At 33.7% G+C, this 23,771-nt stretch overlaps 4 protein-coding genes across 6 annotated transcripts; 3 read left to right on the top strand and 1 right to left on the bottom strand.

Annotated features, from left to right (window-relative positions):
• The first annotated feature begins 1,772 nt into the window (after positions 1 to 1,772).
• LOC100783055 (calmodulin-binding transcription activator 2) lies at positions 1,773 to 9,645 on the top strand. 3 transcript variants are annotated; one of them, XM_006585209.4, is made up of 13 exons: positions 1,773 to 2,142; positions 2,346 to 2,465; positions 3,009 to 3,124; positions 3,328 to 3,416; positions 3,806 to 3,848; positions 4,425 to 4,629; positions 4,780 to 4,890; positions 5,199 to 5,524; positions 5,876 to 6,430; positions 6,567 to 7,261; positions 7,665 to 8,238; positions 8,422 to 8,745; positions 9,436 to 9,645. In XM_006585209.4, exons 1-13 carry the CDS (start codon positions 2,103 to 2,105, stop codon positions 9,544 to 9,546), a joined length of 3,309 nt encoding a protein of 1,102 aa, XP_006585272.1. In that variant the 5' UTR covers positions 1,773 to 2,102; the 3' UTR covers positions 9,547 to 9,645. The 3 variants fall into 3 exon arrangements, with proteins under 3 accessions (XP_006585272.1, XP_006585273.1, XP_040874089.1); XM_006585210.4 differs by lacking the exon at positions 4,780 to 4,890; XM_041018155.1 differs by having other exon boundaries at positions 4,425 to 4,890.
• Positions 9,646 to 10,299: 654 nt separating this feature from the next.
• LOC100812627 (ubiquitin carboxyl-terminal hydrolase 4) lies at positions 10,300 to 15,938 on the bottom strand. The gene is made up of 6 exons (XM_003531299.5): positions 15,591 to 15,938; positions 15,025 to 15,141; positions 13,498 to 13,596; positions 12,307 to 12,495; positions 11,695 to 11,876; positions 10,300 to 11,032 (listed from the first exon to the last, which is right to left on the bottom strand). Exons 1-6 carry the CDS (start codon positions 15,705 to 15,707, stop codon positions 10,627 to 10,629), a joined length of 1,110 nt encoding a protein of 369 aa, XP_003531347.1. The 5' UTR covers positions 15,708 to 15,938; the 3' UTR covers positions 10,300 to 10,626.
• A 2,498-nt stretch (positions 15,939 to 18,436) lies between these two features.
• Positions 18,437 to 21,131, top strand: LOC100527233 (putative 50S ribosomal protein L29, chloroplastic). Its single transcript, NM_001249836.3, has 2 exons — positions 18,437 to 18,843; positions 20,716 to 21,131. The coding sequence occupies exons 1-2, from the start codon at positions 18,541 to 18,543 to the stop codon at positions 20,896 to 20,898; spliced, it is 486 nt and encodes a 161-aa protein (NP_001236765.2). The 5' UTR covers positions 18,437 to 18,540; the 3' UTR covers positions 20,899 to 21,131.
• A 300-nt stretch (positions 21,132 to 21,431) lies between these two features.
• LOC102662775 (F-box/kelch-repeat protein At3g23880) lies at positions 21,432 to 23,440 on the top strand. The gene has a single exon (XM_006585207.4). The coding sequence runs from the start codon at positions 22,180 to 22,182 to the stop codon at positions 23,386 to 23,388; it is 1,209 nt and encodes a 402-aa protein (XP_006585270.1). The 5' UTR covers positions 21,432 to 22,179; the 3' UTR covers positions 23,389 to 23,440.
• The last annotated feature ends 331 nt before the right edge of the window (positions 23,441 to 23,771 follow it).

Below are 23,771 nucleotides of genomic sequence, written 5' to 3'. Positions count from 1 at the left end.
TTTTACTTATTAATAGTTTTTTATTTAATATGGTGTATATTTTTAATGGTTATATTTTATATATTATTAATTTATTTTAATGGTTTATTATTTAAAATATATCATATATTTTTAATATTATTTTATTTAAATATTTTTATTTATTTAAAATTTAGATAATCTATTAATAAAAATAGATAATGAAATTAAAAACAACATACTACATTAATAATGCACAATATTAAAGAAAAACATAAAAATATGCAACTAGCCGGATTTGTTTTTGAACATTTTTACTGTAAAAATAACCTAATAATAAAACTTAATATACAACTAGTCGGATTACATTTATATATATATATATATATATATATATATATATATATATATATATATATATATATATATATATATATATATATATATATTTGATATGTAGATTATATTATAAGTTGTTAAATATCATATGTTACCGTCTAACAAATATAAATGCAAATATAATTAATTTTATGCATATGAACGTTATTGTAATTTTATAACCACGTCAAAACAACTCATTTTGCTGAAATTCAAATAGTCACAATATATTACTTAAAATAATAAAGATAACAGTTATTTAAGAATAATCAATTTATTCAGTAAAAAAAAAAAGAATAATCATTTGCACGATTAGTAGAAATGTTTTACGTTACTTTGAAGAGAAGTGGGGGTATGAGTAACTTAAATTAAGTGAATATTTGGGTGAGATTGCATGCAAAAGAAACAAAAAAAAAAATCTTTGCCGAACTTCTTCACTCTATTTTATCTAACACAAAAATTATTTAAAATTATTTCAATTCAAATTCAAATTAATTATGAACATAAAATTAATCCCTAACAGTGTAAAAGTTTACATAAAATCACAATAATTTTTATATTAACGTGATTTAAAAAAAAATCGCATGAATCAAACACCATTAACTTTTAGAATATTCATCTCTAAACACTTTCTTTTTTTCCTCTAAACAATTGACACTATGTTTAAAGGAGTGATAATATATTTTCACAATATAAAATTTTAAATATTTAATCAATAATTTTATTTTTTTATGTCACTTTCTTTTTTGCCTCTAAACAATTGACACTATGGTTAGTCTTGACATTCAAGACAAATATTAATTTAGATAACAAACTGAAAAAATGCATAAGAAAAAAGTATATTAGACATTTTTTATTCCAAAAAAATGATATAAACATCTATGAGAGATGCATCTTGAAGAATATTAGAGAGAGAATAAAATATATGTGATGAGAAAAAAAAGTTTAGTAGTCAATAGAAAAAAAGTTTTAACAAAATCTCAAAGATTTAGGTGAGACGGTTTGATATATGTTTTATACTAAAAAAATATGATAAAATTCATCAAAAACCTTTTTAAAAAATAATTCATCAAATTTTTTTTTTATAAGTTGTAAAAAAAGTTTTAATTAAATATCAGCATATTTTATTATTTTATTCAAAAATCTTAAAAATCTTACTTAAATATCACAATACTTATTTAATCATTTAAAAAATTTGATTAAATAGTAAGTGTCTTTTAAAATCTTTTCAATTCTAATCTAATATATTCCTTAATTTATTTGGACATATCAAAATGACGTCATACAGTCCCCGAGTTTAGGAAAAAAAACTGAGAAGCTGCCACGAAAAAGGAAGGATAAGCCAAATATCAGTCAACTTGGAATCACAAGAATGCTCTGACTTAGACAGCCATTTCTATAGTTTTTTTCTTCTCTTTGATACAACAACACAACAATGCTTTCACACACAAGTTCCCGCGTTGAAAACTTTTCTTTTTTCGTTCATTGGTATTGGTATTTGGTATATTCATCTCCCTCTTAGCACCCCTTATTAGTATTATTACACTCTCTCTCCGCGTTAACAAAACTATCTCTGAACTTTCCTAGTTATTACAATTTATTACACAACCCATCTCTCTTTCTGGTTTCGCTTAGATTTAGAAACACAGACTTTTCCAAAGTGCTCGTTCGTTTACCTCAAACCTCAAAGAAAAAAAAAAACATTGAGTTATCACTTGTTTTCTTTTTTGGGAAGACAAAAACATTGAGTTCAGCTTCTCACTTCCATGGCTGAGGCCAGACTCTACGCTCCCCCCTCTCAATTGGGTCAGCTTTTCTTCACTTTTAATTCCTCTCTATATATCATTTCTCATCATTTGACATCCGCAGAATTCAAACTCTGATTTTTTTTAAAGCAACCATGATAGTGAAGCATTGAATTGCCATCATATCTTTGTGTTTTAACATTTCCTGTTACCTATTTATTGTTGTTGACTTTGTTTTGAATTTCTATGCTTTGATGGACCCAGATATTAAGCAAATTATTTTAGAAGCACAGCATCGATGGCTACGTCCGGCTGAAATTTGTGCAATTCTCGGTAATTATAAGAAGTTTCGAATTGCTCCAGAACCTGCACATATGCCACCAAGTATGATTTCTCTTCCGCCAAAAGATAACACTAGTTATCTTAAGTTCTCAATAGCTTCATTTGGAGAAAATGATTTAAAAAATTGTTTTTTTATTCTTTTATTTGAATGGAGATGGGGAGGATTAGGATTTTAATCTATTCGAAAAATCTGTATCTTGTGAGGACTGGGACCTGCATGAAAACTTGACACAATTATGCCCTATATCTAATTGCAAAATGGTCATTCTCGGGGGTCTTAGTGAGTGTTTTGGTGAGCGTTTGTAAAATTGATTTTGGTTAAAATTAATTTTTTAAGTGAAAAATGATTTATATTTGGATAATTTATTCTAAAAGCAAGTTAACAAGAAAAATCAGTTTATGATCTTTTATCCCAAGCAAAAGTTACCTAAGGTTGATTTTACTCTTAATCAAATCTGCGCATCAATTTCTCAGTGTGAGACCAAACATGTGAGCATTTACCTAAAATTACTTTAGCTGATATTTCAACGTGACTTTAGTTGATCCTTCCAAACACGCACTAACTATATTTTTCCTTGACATTAGGTGGTTCACTTTTCTTATTTGATCGGAAGGTGCTGAGACACTTCAGAAAGGATGGCCATAACTGGAGGAAGAAAAAAGATGGAAAAACAGTGAGAGAAGCTCATGAGAGACTAAAGGTAACTATGCTGCATCTAAGGTTATAAGTCTTAAGCACTGTTACAATCACATCTAACTTGGCCATAAAATGAGAAGCAAAGGTGCTGTAAGCTTTATTTACCATCATTAATGTTAATTCTGCTTTGGGAAGTAAAATGTATTGAGAGAATCTTTCTTCTTTATAAACTGTTGCATTGAATGAGTCCTGATATGATGCTCACAGGCTGGAAGTGTGGATGTGTTGCATTGCTACTATGCCCATGGAGAAGAAAATGAAAATTTTCAAAGACGCACGTATTGGTTGCTTGAAGAGTAAGTGTTTCTGTTTAATATTTTCACAGTTCAGTATGAAAAATCCCCTTTTTATTTAATGTTCTATCTTCATTTGCCTGATTCTGCTCTATCTTTTTCTCTCACCTCCTCCTAACTTTCTGCCTTCCCTCATTCTCGGTCTCACAAACTTAAAGTAATATCCAGAAAGGAATGAAGAAAACCTGGGCTCTTCTTCTTATGTGTTTTTTCTTGTTTGAGGATGGTGTGCTTTAAACTAGAACTAATGAGATATATCCTGTAAATGTTGATCACACTCTATTGGTTTAAACTAATTATAATAACCTTCTAGAAATTGCTAATTTGTTTCTATGGTTCTTATCTGTGGAATAGGCTCCTCTTCTCACCCTTTTTATTCAACATTGTTGCAGGGAACTCTCTCACATTGTTCTCGTCCATTATCGACAAGTGAAGGTAACACATGTTATGATTTTATTAGTATTTTTTGCCTAATTGTTATTAGACAAAAGCTCAAGAAGAATTGCTTACTTTTACATTCCCAGTACAATTAAGAGAACAATGAACTAGTAACATGTAATTGTGTTGTAGAATTATATATTTAGTAGGAAAGTTAAACTTGGAAATTCCATCCTAACTTGAGTATGGTATTCCCCCAAATCATGTAACTAGACCTTCCATGCTAATAATATATACTGCCTAAAAATAACAAAACTGGCACTGCTTCCTTAATCAATACTTGGTCTGATAAGTTTCAAAACCAGACGATTTTCTTGAATGATGCTATAAATTGGTGACATATTATTCCTTTCTATGACTATGCAGTATGCACAATTCTCCTTCCCCCTTTCTCAAATTTTGACTCTGTACTGTGATCCTTAAAAAATAAAAAAAGGATAACATTTTCATCAGGAGTGAACTTTTTTAACTATGTAATAAATATAATCGTGAGCTGCTATATCTTCCCATCTATGAATAATTTCATTTGGGCCTTCATTCCTTTCTCTCATCTGTCTTGTTCAAAATAATCAGGGAACCAAGGCGAATTTTACAAGTGCTAAAGAAAATGAAGAATCTCTTCCTTATGCTCAACAAACTGATAAAATTATGCCCCAAACAGAGATGGACACTTCTTTATCATCTACTCTTCATCCACATAGTTACCAGGTTCCTTCAAAAACTGTCGATACAAGCATGAACAGTGCCCAAACATCAGAATATGAAGAAGCTGAATCTGGTATTTCTTTTGTGCGCATTAATAATTTAAAATGTTCTGTTTTCAATTTTTCATATCTAGAGGGCATTCTGAGTAGCCTTTTTGTTGACTTTGTTCTTCGTATCACTTTCTTGTGTGTATTTAAATTTTTTAACTGTGTAATTTTTACAGCATTCAATAACCATGCAAGTTCTGAGTTTTATTCTTTCCTCGAGTTACAACGCCCTGTTGAGAAGATTTCACCTCAACCTGCTGATTTTTATTCTCCTCGGCCACTCATAAGTAAATTTCTTCATTTTAAATTGTTTTTGAGTTTAACTTTGATGCATTGTCAGTTTGTCACTGTAAATTTACATTACCACTCTGTCATACATTGTCGTATCATTAAATGAGTATGACTTTTTTGAACTAATTTTAAGAATCAAACCTTTTTAAATGTTGTGACAGTGCATGATTGCATGATAGTGTAAAAAACTTTACACTAATATTGCATCAAAAATCAAATACCTTGTTATATATCTTCCATACATACTGGCCTTAATCAGGAAAGTCTGTACCTAACATGAATCATATTATTGAAACTGGGACAGATGATCAAGAGAAGTTACCTATTATTCCTGGGGTGAATTATATCTCACTCACTCAAGACAATAAAAACAAAGACATTCTTAATGCTGGATTGACATATGAATCCCCAAAACCCCTTGGCTTTTCCTCATGGGAAGGTATCTTAGAAAATAATGCTGGAAGTCAACATGTGCATTTTCAGCCTTTATTTCCTGGAACACAGCCTGATAACATGGGAATCAATAGCAATTTTTCTCAAGGAGAAGAGATAATGGTGCCATATTTGACCACCAGCATTGCTAAGCAGCATGAGAATGGAAGTATCATTAAAGCTGAAGGAAATTGGCAGGTATTGTGTACTAGTAAAATCAGTACTTCATCTGTTAGTGGTACTTATGTTATATAAGAATATTTAGTTCTAAACAAATATCCAGGCTCTGCAGTATGTTCTGTAGGAGCTTTGACAAGGTATAATATCTTTATGTCAAAAGTCAAAAACTTGAAAATAATGTCACTAAAAAGTGTTGTTGGTATGATGCTGCAAATATTTTTGACATCTTAATGACTTGTTTCGTGTTTCTGCAAACATATAATCAAGCAATGGATTTTGCTTTATGGTTGACTGTTTTGTAAACATGTTACATGTTTCTTTCCTTCAAACTCATTTAATTGATTAAAGCTTAATCATCCTTGTTAACAGGTTTATGATGTTGATTCTTTACGCATGTCCAGTTGGCCTATAGATAGTGCTTATTCAGGCTCAACATGTGAGGTAAGTTGTAGCAACTGTGAGCAGGAAGTTAATGATGTTGATTTTCAGAAATCCTTGGAACAGTGTCTTCTACATTCACACAAACAAAACAAGGTTCTCATGCAAAATGATCTTCAAGAAAAACTTTTGAATGAAAAAGAAAAGATAAAATCAAATCTAGAGGCCTATGGAATAGAAGACACATATTTATCTTTTAAAAGGACTCTGTTAGATGGACCTCCAGCTGAAGAGGGTCTGAAGAAGCTTGACAGTTTCAACCAATGGATGAGTAAAGAGCTTGGAGATGTGGAAGAATCAAATAAACCATCCACTTCTGGTGGTTATTGGGATACAGTTGAAACTGAAAATGAGGTTGGCAACACAACTATTCCTTCCCAAGGGCACCTGGACACCTATGTATTGGATCCATCTGTTTCCCATGATCAGCTTTTTAGCATTATTGACTATTCCCCAAGCTGGGCATTTGAAGGGTCAGAAATTAAGGTATTTTCTTTTGATATTCTGCACTTGCCATCAGTTTTGATCACATGTTCATTGAATTGTTGTAGTTGCTTTTCTGCTTATTTGTCAGTTATATTCTGATTATTTATTTCTTCATTTATGAAAAAAAAATGTATAGGTTATCATTTCTGGAGAATTCCTAAGAAGTCAACATGAAGCAGAACAATGTAAGTGGTCATGCATGTTTGGTGAGGTAGAAGTGCCAGCAGTGATCATTGCAAAAGGTGTTCTTTGTTGTCATACACCTCCACACAAGGCTGGGAGGGTACCTTTCTATGTAACTTGTTCCAATAGGTTAGCATGTAGTGAAGTGAGAGAATTTGATTTCCAAGTCCACTATACTCCAGAAGACACTACAGGTGAGAATAGAGGAAGCACTTTTGATACTTTTAGTATCCGATTTGGAGAACTTTTGTCCCTGGGGCATGCCTTTCCTCAGAATTCAGATTCAATTAGTGTAAGTGAGAAATCTCAACTGAGAAGTAAAATCAATTCTTTATTGAGGGAGGATGATGATGATTGGGACAAGCTACTAAAACTTACTCAAGAGAAAGATTTTTCTCCAGAAAATTTACGGGAGCAGCTGCTTCAAAATCTTCTGAAAGATAAGTTACATGCATGGCTCCTTCAGAAAATAACTGAAGAAGGGAAAGGCCCTAATGTATTAGATGAGGGTGGCCAAGGTGTGCTTCATTTTGCAGCTGCTCTTGGCTATGATTGGGCCCTAGAACCCACAATAGTTGCTGGTGTGAATGTGAACTTTCGTGATGTAAATGGATGGACTTCTCTTCATTGGGCAGCATTTTGTGGCAGGTGAGTACCTCAGTACTTGTGCATGAAACACATTTCATCAGAATTGGATTTATATGTAACATCCTTGACATTACATTAACTTAATAGGATGGGTCACTGATATTAATTGCAATTTTGCAAGAGCGTTAGTATGTGAGGAAAAATAGATTACTGCCGAGAGAAAATATGTGAAATGTGCCTAAAAGAAGTTAAAATGCTCTTGTTGATACTTGATATACTTCATTATATGTTTGAAGGATGGAATGCGATTGATGAAGAAATTATAAGAAAAAATCTACTGAAAAAACCTATAGTATACTATGATGGGATGCACCTGAGTCTTTTGTTATGAATGAGTTTCTTTTTTCATTTTCTTGCATACTCTTGTCATCTTTCATTAAGTTCTTGCATCTTACTTTATCAGGGAGCGCACAGTTGCTTTCCTCATCTCTCTCGGCGCAGCACCCGGAGCACTGACTGATCCATGTCCAGAACATCCTTCTGGTAGAACACCAGCTGACCTAGCTTCTGCAAATGGACACAAAGGAATTGCAGGGTATCTTGCTGAGTCTTCACTAAGTGCACACCTCACAACTCTCGATTTGAACAGGGACGCGGGAGAAAATTCCGGAGCAAAAGTAGTCCAAAGACTCCAAAACATTGCTCAAGTTAATGATCTTGATGGTTTATCATATGAACTGTCATTGAAAGATTCACTGGCTGCAGTGTGTAACGCCACCCAAGCCGCAGCTCGTATTCATCAAGTTTTCAGAATGCAATCATTTCAGAGAAAACAACTGAAGGAATATGATGATGACAAACTTGGATTATCTGATGAGCGTGCTCTTTCACTCATAAAAATGAATGTAAAATCACACAAGTCTGGACCACGTGACGAGCCTGTCCATGCTGCTGCAATACGAATCCAAAACAAATTCCGCAGTTGGAAGGGAAGAAGAGAATTTTTAATGATTCGACAACGCATAGTAAAAATTCAGGTACATTTGTCTCTAACATGTGATATGTGCAAATGGCAATATTATTTGCGTCTATACCTTTCTAGGCCTTTTGGCTAAGAGCATGTGTAGTATTTATTGTTTGTGTTGAATGTTTAATCTTATTCTCCTTTTGGCTCCTTTTAATTGGATCCAATTTATAACGTGTCAATTTCCATGGTATAGGCTCACGTGAGAGGTCACCAGGTCAGGAAAAGCTGTGGGAAGATAATTTGGTCCGTTGGAATCTTGGAGAAGGTTATTTTACGTTGGCGTCGAAAAGGTAGTGGCTTGCGTGGATTTAAACCGGAGGCCAATTCTGAGGGAACTATGATACAAGATGTATCTTCAACAGATGATGACTATGATGTCTTAAAAGAAGGCAGGAAGCAAACAGAGCAAAGGTTGCAGAAAGCCCTAGCTAGGGTGAAGTCAATGGTTCAGTATCCAGAGGCAAGAGACCAATACCATAGGCTGTTGAATGTTGTAACTGAGATCCAAGAAAATCAGGTATTTTACCTATTTGTGTATATTTAAAAAAAAAAATTCTCACTCGTATCACAGAAAAAAGAAAAAAAAAGCTTCTCAATTATCCTGCTTTAAATCATTTTCTCTTCTAGACAGTATATAACAGCAGTAGTTTTCATTCTGGAAAAAGATTTGGCTCTTTTAAAGTTAATAAAGATAAAGTAATTTCAGTTTGCATTTTGAAAATTAATGGTTAATAATATAACACATTCATGATTTTATGATGCTTGTGTATGTAATATATTGACTATTGATTTTCCCGTCACAACTCAAATTACTTATTTTATTTTTTTAAATGAGTTACTTCAGAGGAGTTGAATTCTCTAAAAAAGAGTGTAAAAAAAAAACCTGAATATGGTTTTTCTCCCTTTAGTAATTTTCATAAAGCTCAATTTGCTTCTATTAAAGCCAAAGAGCCTTAAATGGCACTGGCTTGATCCCCGGAGTGAATCCCCTCATTTGTAACCAAAAAATAAGTTGCTTCTATCGAATGAAGCTGTTAGAGGTGTATATTGGATGGGCTACCTTAAAAAGCTTGTTAAGAAATTATATGTATATTTGTTTAAACTACCAGGATATATATATATATATATATATATATAATTGACATCATGCATAGTATCTTCTCGTGACTGGCAGTAGAGCTTAGACTTCTGTATATGTCTTTTGCAGGTAAAGCATGAGAGCAGTTCTAACAATTCAGAAGAACCGAGAGAATTCGGTGACCTCAATGATCTTGAAGCATTGTTGGACGAAGATATTTTCATGCCTACAGCAACTTAAAATTTCATTGTTAAGGGGTGATTTAGAATTTCACAGCTGAGTTAGGTGATCAACTGTCTCACTTTGATTGTTATAGTAAATTAGTAATCTTAATTCTCATTCTTTTGTTGTTAAGGGGTGATTTGCTAACATGTCACACAAGAATTAAAAAAAAAATGCATAACCATTAAAACCATTCTTACAATGCAAAATAAACATGTCAGGTTCCCTATCAAATGCAGAAATGAGCCGTGCACATTTTTCTTACACAACCAAATTTTCAATTCATGCTCAGTCAGCCAAAATTTTCAATTCATGCAAAATAAACCAAGGTTTTCTTCCCAGTTAGATATTGCGGGATATCCCCTGGTTATGAGTGTTAAAAAAAGTTGAACCAAACTTAACTGAAAAAATTCGCCTGAACCAAACTGAATTGTATTTTTTTATCTGACGAATTGTTTTCTCAAATCCAAACCGAACTGTTCATTGAACCAAATTTAAACGATTTTGAAATGGACCAAATTATGTTGTGTACTGATAAATAATATATATATTGGAAGTAGGAGAAATTTTATGACTCAGTTCAGTTCTGCTTTGTTGTCAAACGATTCGGTTCAAAATTTTAGATTTATAACCTAATCGAAATAAGTGACGATGGTAGGAGTTTTGCAGTCCCGACGAAGACAGGGTTGTTAACTCAACAAAGAATGCCCAACTATTAGTTATTACCAAAGTGTTCGTCAAACTATAAAATATAAAATAATCTAACATGAGTTGGGACCAATTTCCATTTCATTGTGTTTCTAATGTTGGTTGAACGCTTGCAACCATGAATACACATCGTTGGTGAAATTTTCACCCGATATATATATACTGTTCTTATTGTGAGAAAGAGGAAAAAGAAAAAAGGACAGTGCCTAGCACTATCCACTGTACATGCCAACCACCTAAGTATACCTTTTCACAACCCGTATCCTCTAGAGGATGTAACAGCTCCTCCAACAGGTTGAATAAAGGGAAAACGGTAGAAAGGAAAATAAATATGGAAACCATGTGAAAAAGAAGTCCAAATGATTTAAGAGAGTTGTAGAAATCCTCCGCCTAACTCCTGTTACCAGAGCCAATGCTCTCATAGAATAAAATGTACCCATGGTCTGTATTACTTGAATACTCCTGTGATGATCCAAAGAACGTCTGCACAGCAGACTCGTCAATCATCTCTACATTTTCGTCATCAAAAAATAACCAGTGGTTATGGCTTTTCACAAGACTGACATAATGCCCGTGGTTGGGCCCACTCCCAACATGAACAACTACTGCAAATAGAGAATACTCGATATCCGCATCTTCAACTGTGTTACTCAACTTCAGCTCAAGGGGGAAAACAACCCGGTAGGACAGCTTCTTGTAGCGGCCTAGCTGTTCCATGTACTTAAACCGCTTAAGATGGATGACCAAGATGTGAGGTGGTTTCTTTATCTTCATCCTCTTCTGAGCTTCTTGCAAACTAATACCACAAGAAAGTTGGCATCTTGGTCATCAAAATTGAATGGACATGAAAAACATGAGAACAGAGCACATATATTTTACACACTAAATTGACATGGCTACCAAATCCCACTCAGATAACAGGTAGAAGAAAATGTCAATCAATGGAAAAATGAACATATCATGGTTTGCTTCTTTTAAATTGTAGTATTAGTCAATAAACATGAAAAGCATTCTAATTTTTATTAAAAGGAGATAAAATTTTCTACAAACCATAGATGATATTCAAGCTATTTGGCACGTGTTTGATCACAAACAATTTATTCCTCCAGTTAAAAGGGGTAGAAGATGTACCTAAGAACTTTAGGAGAAACTATTAAAAATGATCTTGATCCAAATATGATTTTCTGAAAATTTGGTTTTCAATAAAGTCAATGACATCAATTAATCCATGCAATCAATTCAATCTAGTGGTACAAGGCTTTATTGCTGTTGTTATTAGATAAAGAAGCAGAAGATTAGTTCAGCTATGCACGTGATTCAAAATGGTTGAACAAGCTCTTTAACTTTTCCAGAACACTCAAGAAACCAAGCAAGGCAACAACTGAAGCCAAAGAAGTAGTATTTGAGATTTCAGATAATTATAGAAACATAATTAGTGCCTAAAAGCCATATATATACCTGCAGCATTTGTCGCAAAAAAATTTGTCTTCAGCATTCAGTGTCTCAGTGGAACTGAAATTTTTCAAACAGCTTGTAATTGAACTGTTTTGCTCAATATCAAGACTCAAGTCCAAAAATGTTTCATCTCTAGCTGTCACTGTCTCACATTGCAAGCACCTTGTCTCATTGGTGAGTATTCCCTGATCAGAGCAAGTTACAACAGTAAAATTTCTCAAAGTAAAAATAAATCTTATTTTTCTGATCACTACAGAGTACATAGTAAGAGCAACAAAAACACCCCTTCCCCCACAAGAAAAATACATAAAAATTGACAGTGAAATTACTGTTTTTTACATTGTTTAATAATAAAGTTCATCTATAATAAATTAATACTATAACCGTATCTAAGATAATGTGCCAAATTCCATTATAATTCACATAAAAGTCAATATGAATGGATTATCCTTAACTGTGACAAACCTAAACTATAAAAGCAACAATACACGCCCACTTAAAGAGATAACACTAATTGACTGGATCCAATAGAAACTTTGCTAATTATGGTCCCTTCAAATTTTGTTGCGGGCAAAATGCAAAAATAAAAACATTGAATTGACAAAGCAAGGCCACCTGAAAATTTTTGTGTACCCAAGTAACTAAAGGCTCTTTGTGAACACCATTAGCTTGACCATTCTTGGGCCCGTTAACAGCCTTTTCAGAAGGTGGAGATGTCTCCTGATCAGTTTTTGCAGCCTGAGCCTCTTTCTCCAGAATGTCAACAAGTTCATTCAGCAAAAAGTTCAAGAACTCGTGGGCATCCTACCAAGAGAAGATTCACAATAACAATGTTGTCTCTAATGAAAAACTTTGACAAAAATAAGAGACATTATGCAACCAATGAAACATTGAATTAAACAGATAATAAAAATCAATGATAAATAACGAATACACTTTACAGCACACTGAGTTCAGCAACATTATGGTAAACAACCTCATTCAAAAGCACCAAATTGTCATTATACAAACTCAGATAAATCATTTCCACAGATGGACACTCATCATCAGTCACAATTATTTTTTACTCACAAAAGAGAGAGGGGGGAGGGGGACCTGGGGACTAACAAGCCAAAGCACCGTTTATATATCAATGATATACAGTCAAAGCATGACTAGACAAAGTGAAAAGGGTTGTTGCCAAATGGAAAACTGATATAAAAAAGATTATGCTTCCCACTGGACATATAATAATATAATAGAAATACAATTTAAAGTGTATATGCTCCAATTCAAGTAGACAGACTCAGTTGCATATAAAAAGGCTGAAAAATGTACAAGCAATATGATCATTTCAACTCAATATTATAAAAAATAGTTCAAAAGTATTTCCTGTTTATGAAAAGATGTTCATACCAAGTTCAAGTGTACAAATTGCAAATCTGAAAATTTGGTCCAGCCTACTACACAGAGAAACACTACAAAAGAAACACTTATCTAACTATTGATCTACCAAGAGGACAACTTGTAATTTACCTCAAAAGATAGACAGCTGGAAATCTTTAAAACATATGATAGAATCTCTAGTTATTTAAATAAGCTGCTACTTGGGAGCAAAGGCGTGTTTATGGTGAACAATGCCCATAAGCATACAATCCTTTCATAAGCATGGAGAAACACATACATAGCAACATTTGCGTGTGTGACTATGATAAAAACTAATCTCCTATTATAATATAAACATTACTGTCAAAAGAAATTTGCAGGTTTTCTAGAATAATCACCTTTCTGCACAGGAAGTTCATTCTTAACAGTTTAAACACATACCTGGTGCATATAGCTACGGAAGAGTTCATTCTGTTTTTTCAACCTCTGTACAAATCGTTTGGGAGCAATGACACCAGTTTTTTTCTTCTGGGAACTTATCTACACCAAAAGAAATAAATATGTTGCATTCACGACCAAGAAATAAATAAATAGGCATGCAAATGCCATTAAATGGATGACATTTAGTAAGCAATAATAATTGGAAAATATCATTCAGGGTATACAAAATGAAGATACTTACAAAAAGCACACTACAAATATCTTGAAGCAAGTTCTCGAGCATAAGAGATAGGCATGTAAGTGCCCATTAAATAGACATGTGTTTATTAATCAGACATTTGAAACAATGAATTGAGCAAAAATTCTATAGATATACAAAATGGAAATACTTGAAGAAGCACCCTGAAATAGCACAGAGCCATTTTCAGGCACACATATATATACACTCGAGCATAATACAAAGCAGATTTAGGGAAGCATAAAATTAACTAAACCAATTTCACATGATTTGATGGCAAACAGAAAAGAGGGAAACAAATAAAATAAATGTGCCAAACCTACATAAAACACACTGTGGATAAATGAAGAAATTTCTTAAGGAGAAATACTAGCATTTATACTCAAGCATACTACAACACGAAATTTAAACAAGCATGGAATCCCCCATGTCAATTCCTTGTGTCTCAGACAAAGAGCAACTGAAAAAAAATAGAACAGCTAACAAAAATGTCAGCTAGCTGGGCATATATATTTTAGGCATTATAAGTAGCTAGTCATGTTTTGATAAACTTCAACTGATCAATAGAATAAAACCCACAGTATGCTTTGCTAGGAAGAACTGAAGCACTAAATAAATCGACATGCAGATTTTTATGTTACAGGAGCATCTTTCATCAACATACTAAAAGTCCTTCCATAAAACAATTAGCAAAAGGAAATCTATGAGAAAGAGCAAGTGCTTAATTACAATCACAAGAACAAGATTTTGGAGTAAATGGAGGCAATGTGTTTGTCCAAGTTTTTTCAGAGTTATCTATTATTCTATATAATGGTCAAGGTTATTAAAGAAAACATGATTACAGATCAGAGTTAACAATGGCAGAAGGCCGAAATCCCGCCATCTAAACAAGCCACTGCGCTTTATGGCACCGCCATAGTGGGGCTCCCTTCAGAAAATTGCCTATGGCAGTTGGCAAAAAAATCCGTCATGCCATTCCACCATGGCAGCGCCATGGCCACTATTTAACAACACTGTTACAGATTCAACACTAAAGATAACAAGAACCCCAGTGAAGCATTCAAAGAACAAAAATGTACTTGCTTGATATGATTAAATAAATAAAGAATAAAAAAAGCTAGGAAATCAACAGCTTATTTCATGAGAGTCCAAGGAAAGCAAAATAGCCACAACTAGTTAAGACAGTACAACTTTCAAATGGTGAATCATGCTTGACCCAATCAAATATGAACAAGCTTAGAGGCATCGAGCATGTAACGCTGAGAAATTTCAAACTACAGACTAATTACCTGCGAAAATAAGTCCGCCAAGCAAGTTAAAAGATTTTCTTCCCCGTCCAATATGCTTTTGTTATTTCCATAATACTCTAGTAATTGTTCGCGAAAGGGAACACAAAAGTATAGTGCCTGTACAAGGTGGCAAAATGAGAAACTCGTTAGCAAAGCACCCTAAAAGCCTTTACTAAAAATAACAAACTGACAGTCTTCAAGTACTATCACCAGACATGTTTAGTGCGTTTATTGATATTTTAGAGATGGTAAACATATTGAGTGCTACAAGACAACATCCACTTTAAAATTGACGTATGCACCTAAAGAGACGCTTATAATACTACGAACGAAACATAATGAAGAGCATATCCAACTTTAAATTTTAATAAAACTAAGAATAAGCGCTTCAAAGAATCTGCTAAAACAGGTCAACAGAATGTCCAAAACAATAATATACATTAAAGTACTAAACTCTCCTGAAGATACTGCAACAAACTTTGCATAGATGAATCAATAAGCCATCAACACTTATAGAACAAGAAAAATATAATAAAAAAGGAAAAAACGTAAATCGGATCGAAGACCTGCAAGACGCTGTTGCAGTAACAAGTGTTGCCGAAATTCTCGAGGCCAAAGTAACGTTCTCCTTCAGGGAATTGGTCGCCGAGAGCCTTCTCAAGCTTGGAGCCGGCAGCACCCATGACCGCGTCAACCGATCACAAACTCAGATTCCTATCCGATTCAATTCAGTGACTCGCACCATGAAACGCTCAATGACCGTTTGGATCGTTGGGTTTTGTCTCGGAACGAACCTTTTCTGGTGTCAGGTTTTCTCTACAGATTATGTTAGCAGGGAGCGAAACAAGGGTTACGCGAGAGAGAGGAGGAGGAGGACCACGACGAAAATGCTGGCGAAAATTTAAAGAAAATTGAGGATAAATAAATAAAGAAATAACGGAATTATTTTAAGTTAAATAGCCTTTTTAGTCTATGCATTTGCTCACATTTGTTTTTTCTCGCAATATTCATACATTTATGAATTAAAATAGTTATTTAAAAAATATAGGAATAAATTAACAACGACATTTCATTTTTTAAAATTTTGAAACTAAATTATCATTTGTGTAAAATAAACTTAAAATTCATTTGAAGCATTTCAACAACTAAAATTTATAAGTTCTCGACATCACTTGATTTATTCTTATTAGATTTGCTTACTTGATATACATCAAGAAAGACCTAATATATCTAGGGAACCTAAGCATTATTTGGATAAGTCTTTGAGGATACACGCATCTCAACCTTTCATCTTTATTTGCATTCAATTGTCTATGATCTTCAACTACAAACACTACAATATCAAGGACTTATGGATGAAGATACAACCCTGGAACCCTACGTTCCAGAACATGTTGCTTTTATCATTATGTTGGCCATATATGCCAAATTGTTCCCAAGCGTGTCAAGATCTTTGTTGGCTATAACTTTCTCAGATATGAAGTATGCATTTAGAGAGTGTTGGACATGCATGAACTTGCATGTACTTTTATAGAGTCAAAGTCAAACCCCTCTACAAATCATAAAAAACAATGAGTTCACATATGCAAATAAGGTGTTGACACACCATATATATTTAGTATTGTGGTTTAACTAACAGATCAACATCTAATATTCATACAAGGAAATGAAAATGATCTATGACTTTATGATCTTGAAGTACATCACGGGGATGTTCACAAGTAGAGGCTTGTGATAGAAAATTATTGTTGGGAGATGACAAAAGATAATGACATTAAACTTCTAATTAACGAGTACTATAAACAACTTGAATAGTTATAGGCAAAAAAAAAAATATTTCCCTCTTGTGAGTTTATATCAAAGTTCTTAAACAAGAAGTTTCCTTAATTAATCATGGACAAACTACAAACAACAACTGAAATATAGTCATACAAGCAAACATAAATGTCACTTCTAAACTTGATCACTCATATCATTATTAAGGACACTAACAAAAAAAAAATGGTGTCAACTTGTAAGGGCAAATACTTTATTTTCTTAGTCAAAAAAATTGTGCATGACAAGTCGACCACCAAAAAAATATTGGCAAGGAACAACAATCTTAAGCTTATGGTCAACTTGGCTAAATGAGGAGATGTTATTGTTATAATTGTTTTTTAGGAGAATATTGTGACCATTGTGAACAAATGATAGTAGACTATAGTAGGGGCTACTATCTGACATATGTGCACAAACATAAATGTGTTTACCTACTAAGCTCCTATATGACATAAAAAATAACATGTTTTAGCGTAGTGATTATAGGATTAATCAAATTTTAAGAAAGGAAAAGCTTATTCTAGATGAGCAAACCAATGGGTTATTAATTAAACTGCATTAATGGGTAGAAATATTAAAACCAAAATATGAATATATGTATTAGTTTTTGCACTTATATCGGAAACGATTGTTACATGGATATAGGTTTGATTTCTAGTATGTTCATTTTTTTTGTATTTTTAGTATTGAAGCAATCAACAACAACACATGTACCATCAATCCAATAACATATATGATCTAATAGTGCATTCATCATTTTTTAAGACTTCATATTATTCTTGTATTTTATAATATACATGAACATATGATCCATTACAAATCGAATTTCATAGGTTGAAATCCAATTTTAGGATAATTTTGATTATGTCACATTAATCCAATAACATATATGATTCAATAGTTAACTCAACCCACTCATAGCCTAGTTCTCAGTTAACTAGTAAACTCAAGTTAGATTTAAAGTACATGTCAATGAATACACTTTGTTTAATAACTTTTGTGAAATTTAAGTGACTACATGACATAACTTAGCCTTGCTCTCCTAAATCCAATTGAATGAATACGAAAATAATATGAAGCCTTAAAAATAATGAATACAATATTAGTTAATTCTTATGCTTTTAACAAACTATGACTATGATTTTTTTACTCAAATTGGATCATCATCACATTTTTTTAAATAATTATAATTTTTCTGAACATAATTTTGAATTTTTTATACTCATAAACATATTAAAAATCATATTAAAATCGAGTCATACAAATAATAAAAAAAATTGAATAATCTATTATTATCCTTTTTAGTTTGAACGTTAGTTGTGATTTATAATTTATGTAGGTAAATTTATTGGATCTAATTTGATGTCTTGAATTGGTATAAAGAAAAATTTAAAATTGTTATAATATCGAAAATAAAAAAATAAACAAAGAATCAAATTTAAGAGATAAAAAAACAAAAAAAAATTATTTTAAAAAAGAAAGCACCAAAACGAATTTTAATAAAATAAGAGGAATGAAAAAATAGTTATGATTTATTATTTCTTTCCCCGAAAAAAGAGGAATATTAAAAGGGAGATTTCGGGTAGCGCAGGGTAGCCGATAAAAGAAGACGAAGCTGCATCTTATCTGCAACACTCTGGATCCACTTCGCTAGTAATAAGAGAAGAGAGAGAGAGAGAGAGAGAGAGAGAGAGGAGAATGTTGAGTCTCTCAGTTGCTTCACCTTCTTCTTCAACCATTTCCTTTCTCCCAAAGCCATTCAATGGCATTCAGCTCCGTCGCACTGCCACATGCTCCATCCCACCCACGAAGCGCAGCTCATTTGTGCCGGTGGTGGTGATGTCTAAGAGGACGGAGGAATTGAAGGAAATTAGACAAATGACTACGGAACGAATTAACGAAGAGGTTGTCGACCTTAAGGGCGAGCTTGTCATGCTTCGCCTTCAGAAATCGGCTCGCAACGAGTTCAAGTCCAGCGATTTCGGTCGCATGCGCAAGAGGGTACAAGTTTTTGCTTCACTCTTTGTTGTTGTTTAAGTTCTCTTGTCATGATTTTGATGATAAACTCTTTTGAAATTTAAATAAAATAACAAGCTAGGGCTATGGGAGTTTGTGAGAGAACTTAGTTTGGTTTTCTCTGCTTTATTTATAATGAAACCAACTAGTGCGATTACCTTGAAAATGTATTTAATTGCTGTCGTGGGCATGGTTTTGTTCCAATCCTTGAAATTGTGGACAAATTTGGCCAATGTGGCCACAATTGTGGTTGTGGAGACCCAAAATAACCTTGACGTTGCGGGTGCGGTTTTGTTGCAATCCTTGATATTGCAGATAAATGCAGCTACAATTGCAGTCGAAAGCTTACTCTAGTGTTAGCTTCGCTTGTGTTTGGTAAATAGAAATGTAGAGGAAAGAAGCCTAGACCCACATCCTACTTTTCTCTCGTCTTTTAGGGTAAAATTTGAAACTAGAAGGTAATTTCATCGGGTGCAACAATGAATTGAACACCGGATGGCAAGGTGAAAGGCTCCAATTCGCTAGTAATTTAGGGGGGCATTTTGCTGAACTTATGATGAGCTTCTAGAAATAGCCTATAACTCTAATAAGTTCCTTTGAGTTTATTTTAATAAATTTCTTAGTGTAACTTGTTAAATTAAGCTCTTTTTAACTTTAGTAAGTTTTATGGTTAAATTTATGATACAGGTCCTCATAGGATAAGAGCTTATTGAGTAAACACAGATAATTAAATTGTTTATCCAAATGCACCCTTAAGCAATATAACTCATGTACTCAGCTAATCATATGTTTTACTTCATGAAGTGGTAAAGGGTGAACTTGACGTGCTCGGTGCACAAATTCTGCATATACTAATTCATCTATTACCTTCTTCCATCTTTATGGATTACTTTTCCCATTCCAGCCACTGTATATGATGGCTTGATAACTCAGTTTTGTTTGGTTAGGTTCACATAGATTAATCCAATCTATGGTCATAATTTTGAATCTCCTACTCCATACTGTCTGAACTCTTTGGGTCTCCGAAGTGAGAGGGCTCACTTAGAAACAAATTGTCATTTGTCGCTGACAGCTGCTGACCTTATCAGAGTAAGACCAGCAGTTAATTTCATGGTAATCTGGGCTTGGCATACCCATCGGCTACTAAATCCAGAAAGGACACTACTATGTTCTATGCTTGGTGATTGGCCAAGTAAAGAGGCCTAGAGATCAATGCCCTTTAATGAATTGAATGGTCCTTCCACCCCTACATTTGATTCCAATTTCTGGCGTAGATCTAAATAATGAGACCTGCCAACTTTTACTTCAACAATAAAATTCTAGCATCTCATCTCTCTATGCTACGAGCAGGAAAATACTGTGAGAAATAGATATGCATGTAGGAGTACTTGAACTAGGTTTTTCTTTTGCTTGATCAGGTATTTTTCTTATATGCATGTTTATGAGTTCTGCTAGATGCACTTCAGTTTCTGTGTCAATAGATGAACATGTCAATCTTTTTCTGTATCTTAGTCCTTGTTTTGCAATCATTTTATTTTGTTTTTACTCTTAAAGCCACTATCTAATCAAACAGCGCACTTGGATCACAGTGCTTTGATAGCATGTTGAATACAAGATGTGCCTAATGGAAAGAGGGAAGAGCATTTTCAATCTGGCCATACTGGTCTAGCCTCATCTTTATAATTTATTAGTGTATTTCCTTTACGTATAACTTCAAATGATGACGAATTGATACTAGAAGTAGAAGGCTTTACTGACAAATAAGGTCAGTCTCTGGAGTCTGCATAATGCTTTGCATTTATTGTCTCTATGTTACTTTTTGGGTGAATGATAATGTGACTGCAAATATCCATACAGATTGCTCGCATGCTTACTGTGAAGCGGGAAAGAGAAATTGAGGAGGGTATCAATAAGAGGTTGTCTAGAAAGCTTGATAAAAAATGGAAGAAAAGCATTGTTGTAAGACCACCTCCGTCTTTAAAGAAGCTTCGGGAGGAAGAAGCAGCAGCAGAAGCTGCAGAAACTGAAAAAGCTGCATGAGCTTACACATAAATATGCAAGTTACAGAGTTCAATGGTTAAAATTATTGTTCAGTCATAATTTTCTTGTTTAAATGGATGTGGTTGTCACGTGTATAATATTATCTTAATGGTAGTAATTTATGTTTGTTCCTGCCCGAAGGTTCATGCCTTTTATTTTGTGACAAAAGATACATGATTCACATCCTTCAAATTAGGTAAAACATTTTTTTTAAAATTCAAATTTTCAATTCCATTAAAAAATTGCTTTTAATTTGTTTTATGAATGACTATCATTTTTTGGAGTTTCAAAGTGACAATTTGTCAATCAGATTGGTGATGCATGTCTATTTTTGAAAGGGCAAGTTTTTTACATTATTTACATTATTTTTCTACATTATTTTTCAATCAAGTGCCTAAGCCAAGGTAAAGGTAGGGTTTCAATGACAAGGTTTTTAATTTCCCCGTGGATTTCTTCAGCCAATAATAGAAGACGTGTTCGAATTGACTTTGGAGTAACTAATTTTCAAAAATTATGTGATTAAGCATGTTTTTTTTTTTTTATCATTCTTGAGCATGATGTTTTAAAACTAAGTTGAGAAGAATTATTTTAATTTGGTTAGTAAAATAGAATTTTTATTGGAGTATAAATAAAATAATTTATGTTTCTGTATCAAAAAAATAATTTATGTTTCACACATGAATGAGATGTTACTATTTGCTAAAAAAGAGAGTAAATTACATTAATTATCATTGTAGTTTTTAAAGATTGTACATAATTTCTTTATTTTTTTAAAACATTTATAGCAATATCCTTTGTAGAGACTAGAGATGTACGTTGCAATTTTAAATAATGATGAGGATTAATATAGAAATAGAAAGAAAAAAAGTATCGAGTAAAAATGGACGAAACCAGGGAATGTTATTAACTTATTATTGTAATTTTAATTTAAAAATATTACAAAATAATTAACCTTAAAATAATACTTAAATCTACGTGAAGACAGTGTTGTGTTCTCTCTGTCTCTCCTTTTCACTCGAGTTTCTCTCTCTGTTTCACTGGCTGCAATAGAAGCAACAAGTTTCAGGAAGGAGATGCAAGGGGAATATGACACGTCTCCTTAAACCGGCTGGTCAAACAGATAGTTTTGACCGGTCAATGGTAAAAAAAAAAAAACAGATCGAAGCCTGTAAAGTGTTTTGTAACCGTTCCATGTTGTTTATAGAGAAGACAAAAACTGATGAATCAGGCGTGAGTTCTGTTCCGCTAGGGTTTTGAAAGAGCAGCCAGTGTAAGACGGCGATGGCGAAGGCCCAACAAGCGCTTCCTGAGGAGCTGATAGTGGAGATTCTGTCATGGGTTCCGGTGAAGCCTCTGATGCGTTTCAAGTGCGTTTCCAAAACTTGGAACTCCCTCATCTTCCACCCCACCTTCGTGAAATTGCACCTTCAAAGGTCATCCACAAACACCCACGTCCTGTTAACGCCCGAAGAAGAAGAAGATCCCCCCGACGATGATGAAAAAGTAACCGACGGTCTTCAAAGAGCCGCCACACCTTGCTCCGTACTTCGTTTGCTTGAGGAGAATCCATCACCCGCTCCTCATGATGATCATTACCAATTCAATGATGTTTACTCTTTCGTAGGTTCCTGCAATGGCTTGATTTGCTTGCGTTTTTTTACTGTTAGTGGCAGAGGTAATTTTGAATACTGGGTACGATTTTGGAACCCAGCCACAAGGATCACGTCCCAAGAATCTCCACACTTACGTCTCCGTCGACGCGATTATATGCTTTTAGAGGATTATGTGAAGTTTGGGTTTGGTTACGATGATGTGAGTGACACTTACAAGGTGGTGGCACTTGTCTTCAATACTAAATCGCAAAATTGGGAGGTGAAAGTTCACTGTATGGGAGATACTTGTTGGATAAACATTTTAACTTGCCCTGCTTTTCCCATTAGTCGGAGGTTACTCGATGGACATCTTGTCAGTGGCACCGTTAACTGGTTAGCATTTCGCATGTTGGGTATTGATTATGAATGGAACAATGTCACTGTCCATCAATTAGTAATTTTTTCATATGATCTAAAGAAGGAGACTTTTAAATATTTGTCGATGCCTGATGGTGTTTCTCAAGTTCCTGATTATCCTCCTAAGATTGGGGTTTTGAAGGGTTGCCTGTCTCTTTCCTACACTCACAGGAGAAGAACCCATTTCGTTGTTTGGCTAATGAGGCAATTTGGAGTTGAAAAATCCTGGACTCGGTTGTTGAATGTAAGTTATCTGAATTTTCAACTCTCTCCAACTAACGAATTAGATTGGTTGCCGACCACGCCTTTGTGCATCTCTGAAAATGATGATATGATGTTGCTGGCAAACTGCGTGTATGATGAATTTGTTCTCCATAATCGAAGAGATAATAGAATAGACAGTATTGGAAGTTTCGACGGCAAAGTGCCAATGTGCTCCTATGATTATGTTCCAAGCTTGGTTTTGCCATATTGTAATTAAGCTACCTTGCACTTGCTTGCTTGTATGAATGTAAATTATGTTAATGGTTTCAGAACCTTGGCTATTTAATGTATGGACACGGCAGAGAGTGTGAATACTTTTGGTGGTTCCTTAATTTGATTACTTTGTTTGATGATTCTATTGGCTATTGCTAATTCTGTGTTTGCTTTGTGTATGCATTTTCTTTTCCTGGTTGATACCTTGTTCTCAATCTTCTTAACTCCTTCATCTTCTCTTGGAGTATATTTTCCATGGAAAATATTAAATTGGCTATTTTTTTTTTTTGGCAAGACATCAGTTGTTTACATGCTATATCTTTCCACTTTGGCATCTCATTTATAAAAGTTCCACGTCCTTTTTCAGTCTTGGCCTTCGAAGTTGTA

Source organism: Glycine max, chromosome 8, assembly GCF_000004515.6.
Source record: "Glycine max cultivar Williams 82 chromosome 8, Glycine_max_v4.0, whole genome shotgun sequence".
In the NCBI taxonomy this organism is placed as follows: Eukaryota; Viridiplantae; Streptophyta; class Magnoliopsida; order Fabales; family Fabaceae; genus Glycine; species Glycine max.
Note: the sequence above shows the minus strand (reverse complement) of the source record. Positions and strands in the feature narration are given on the sequence as shown.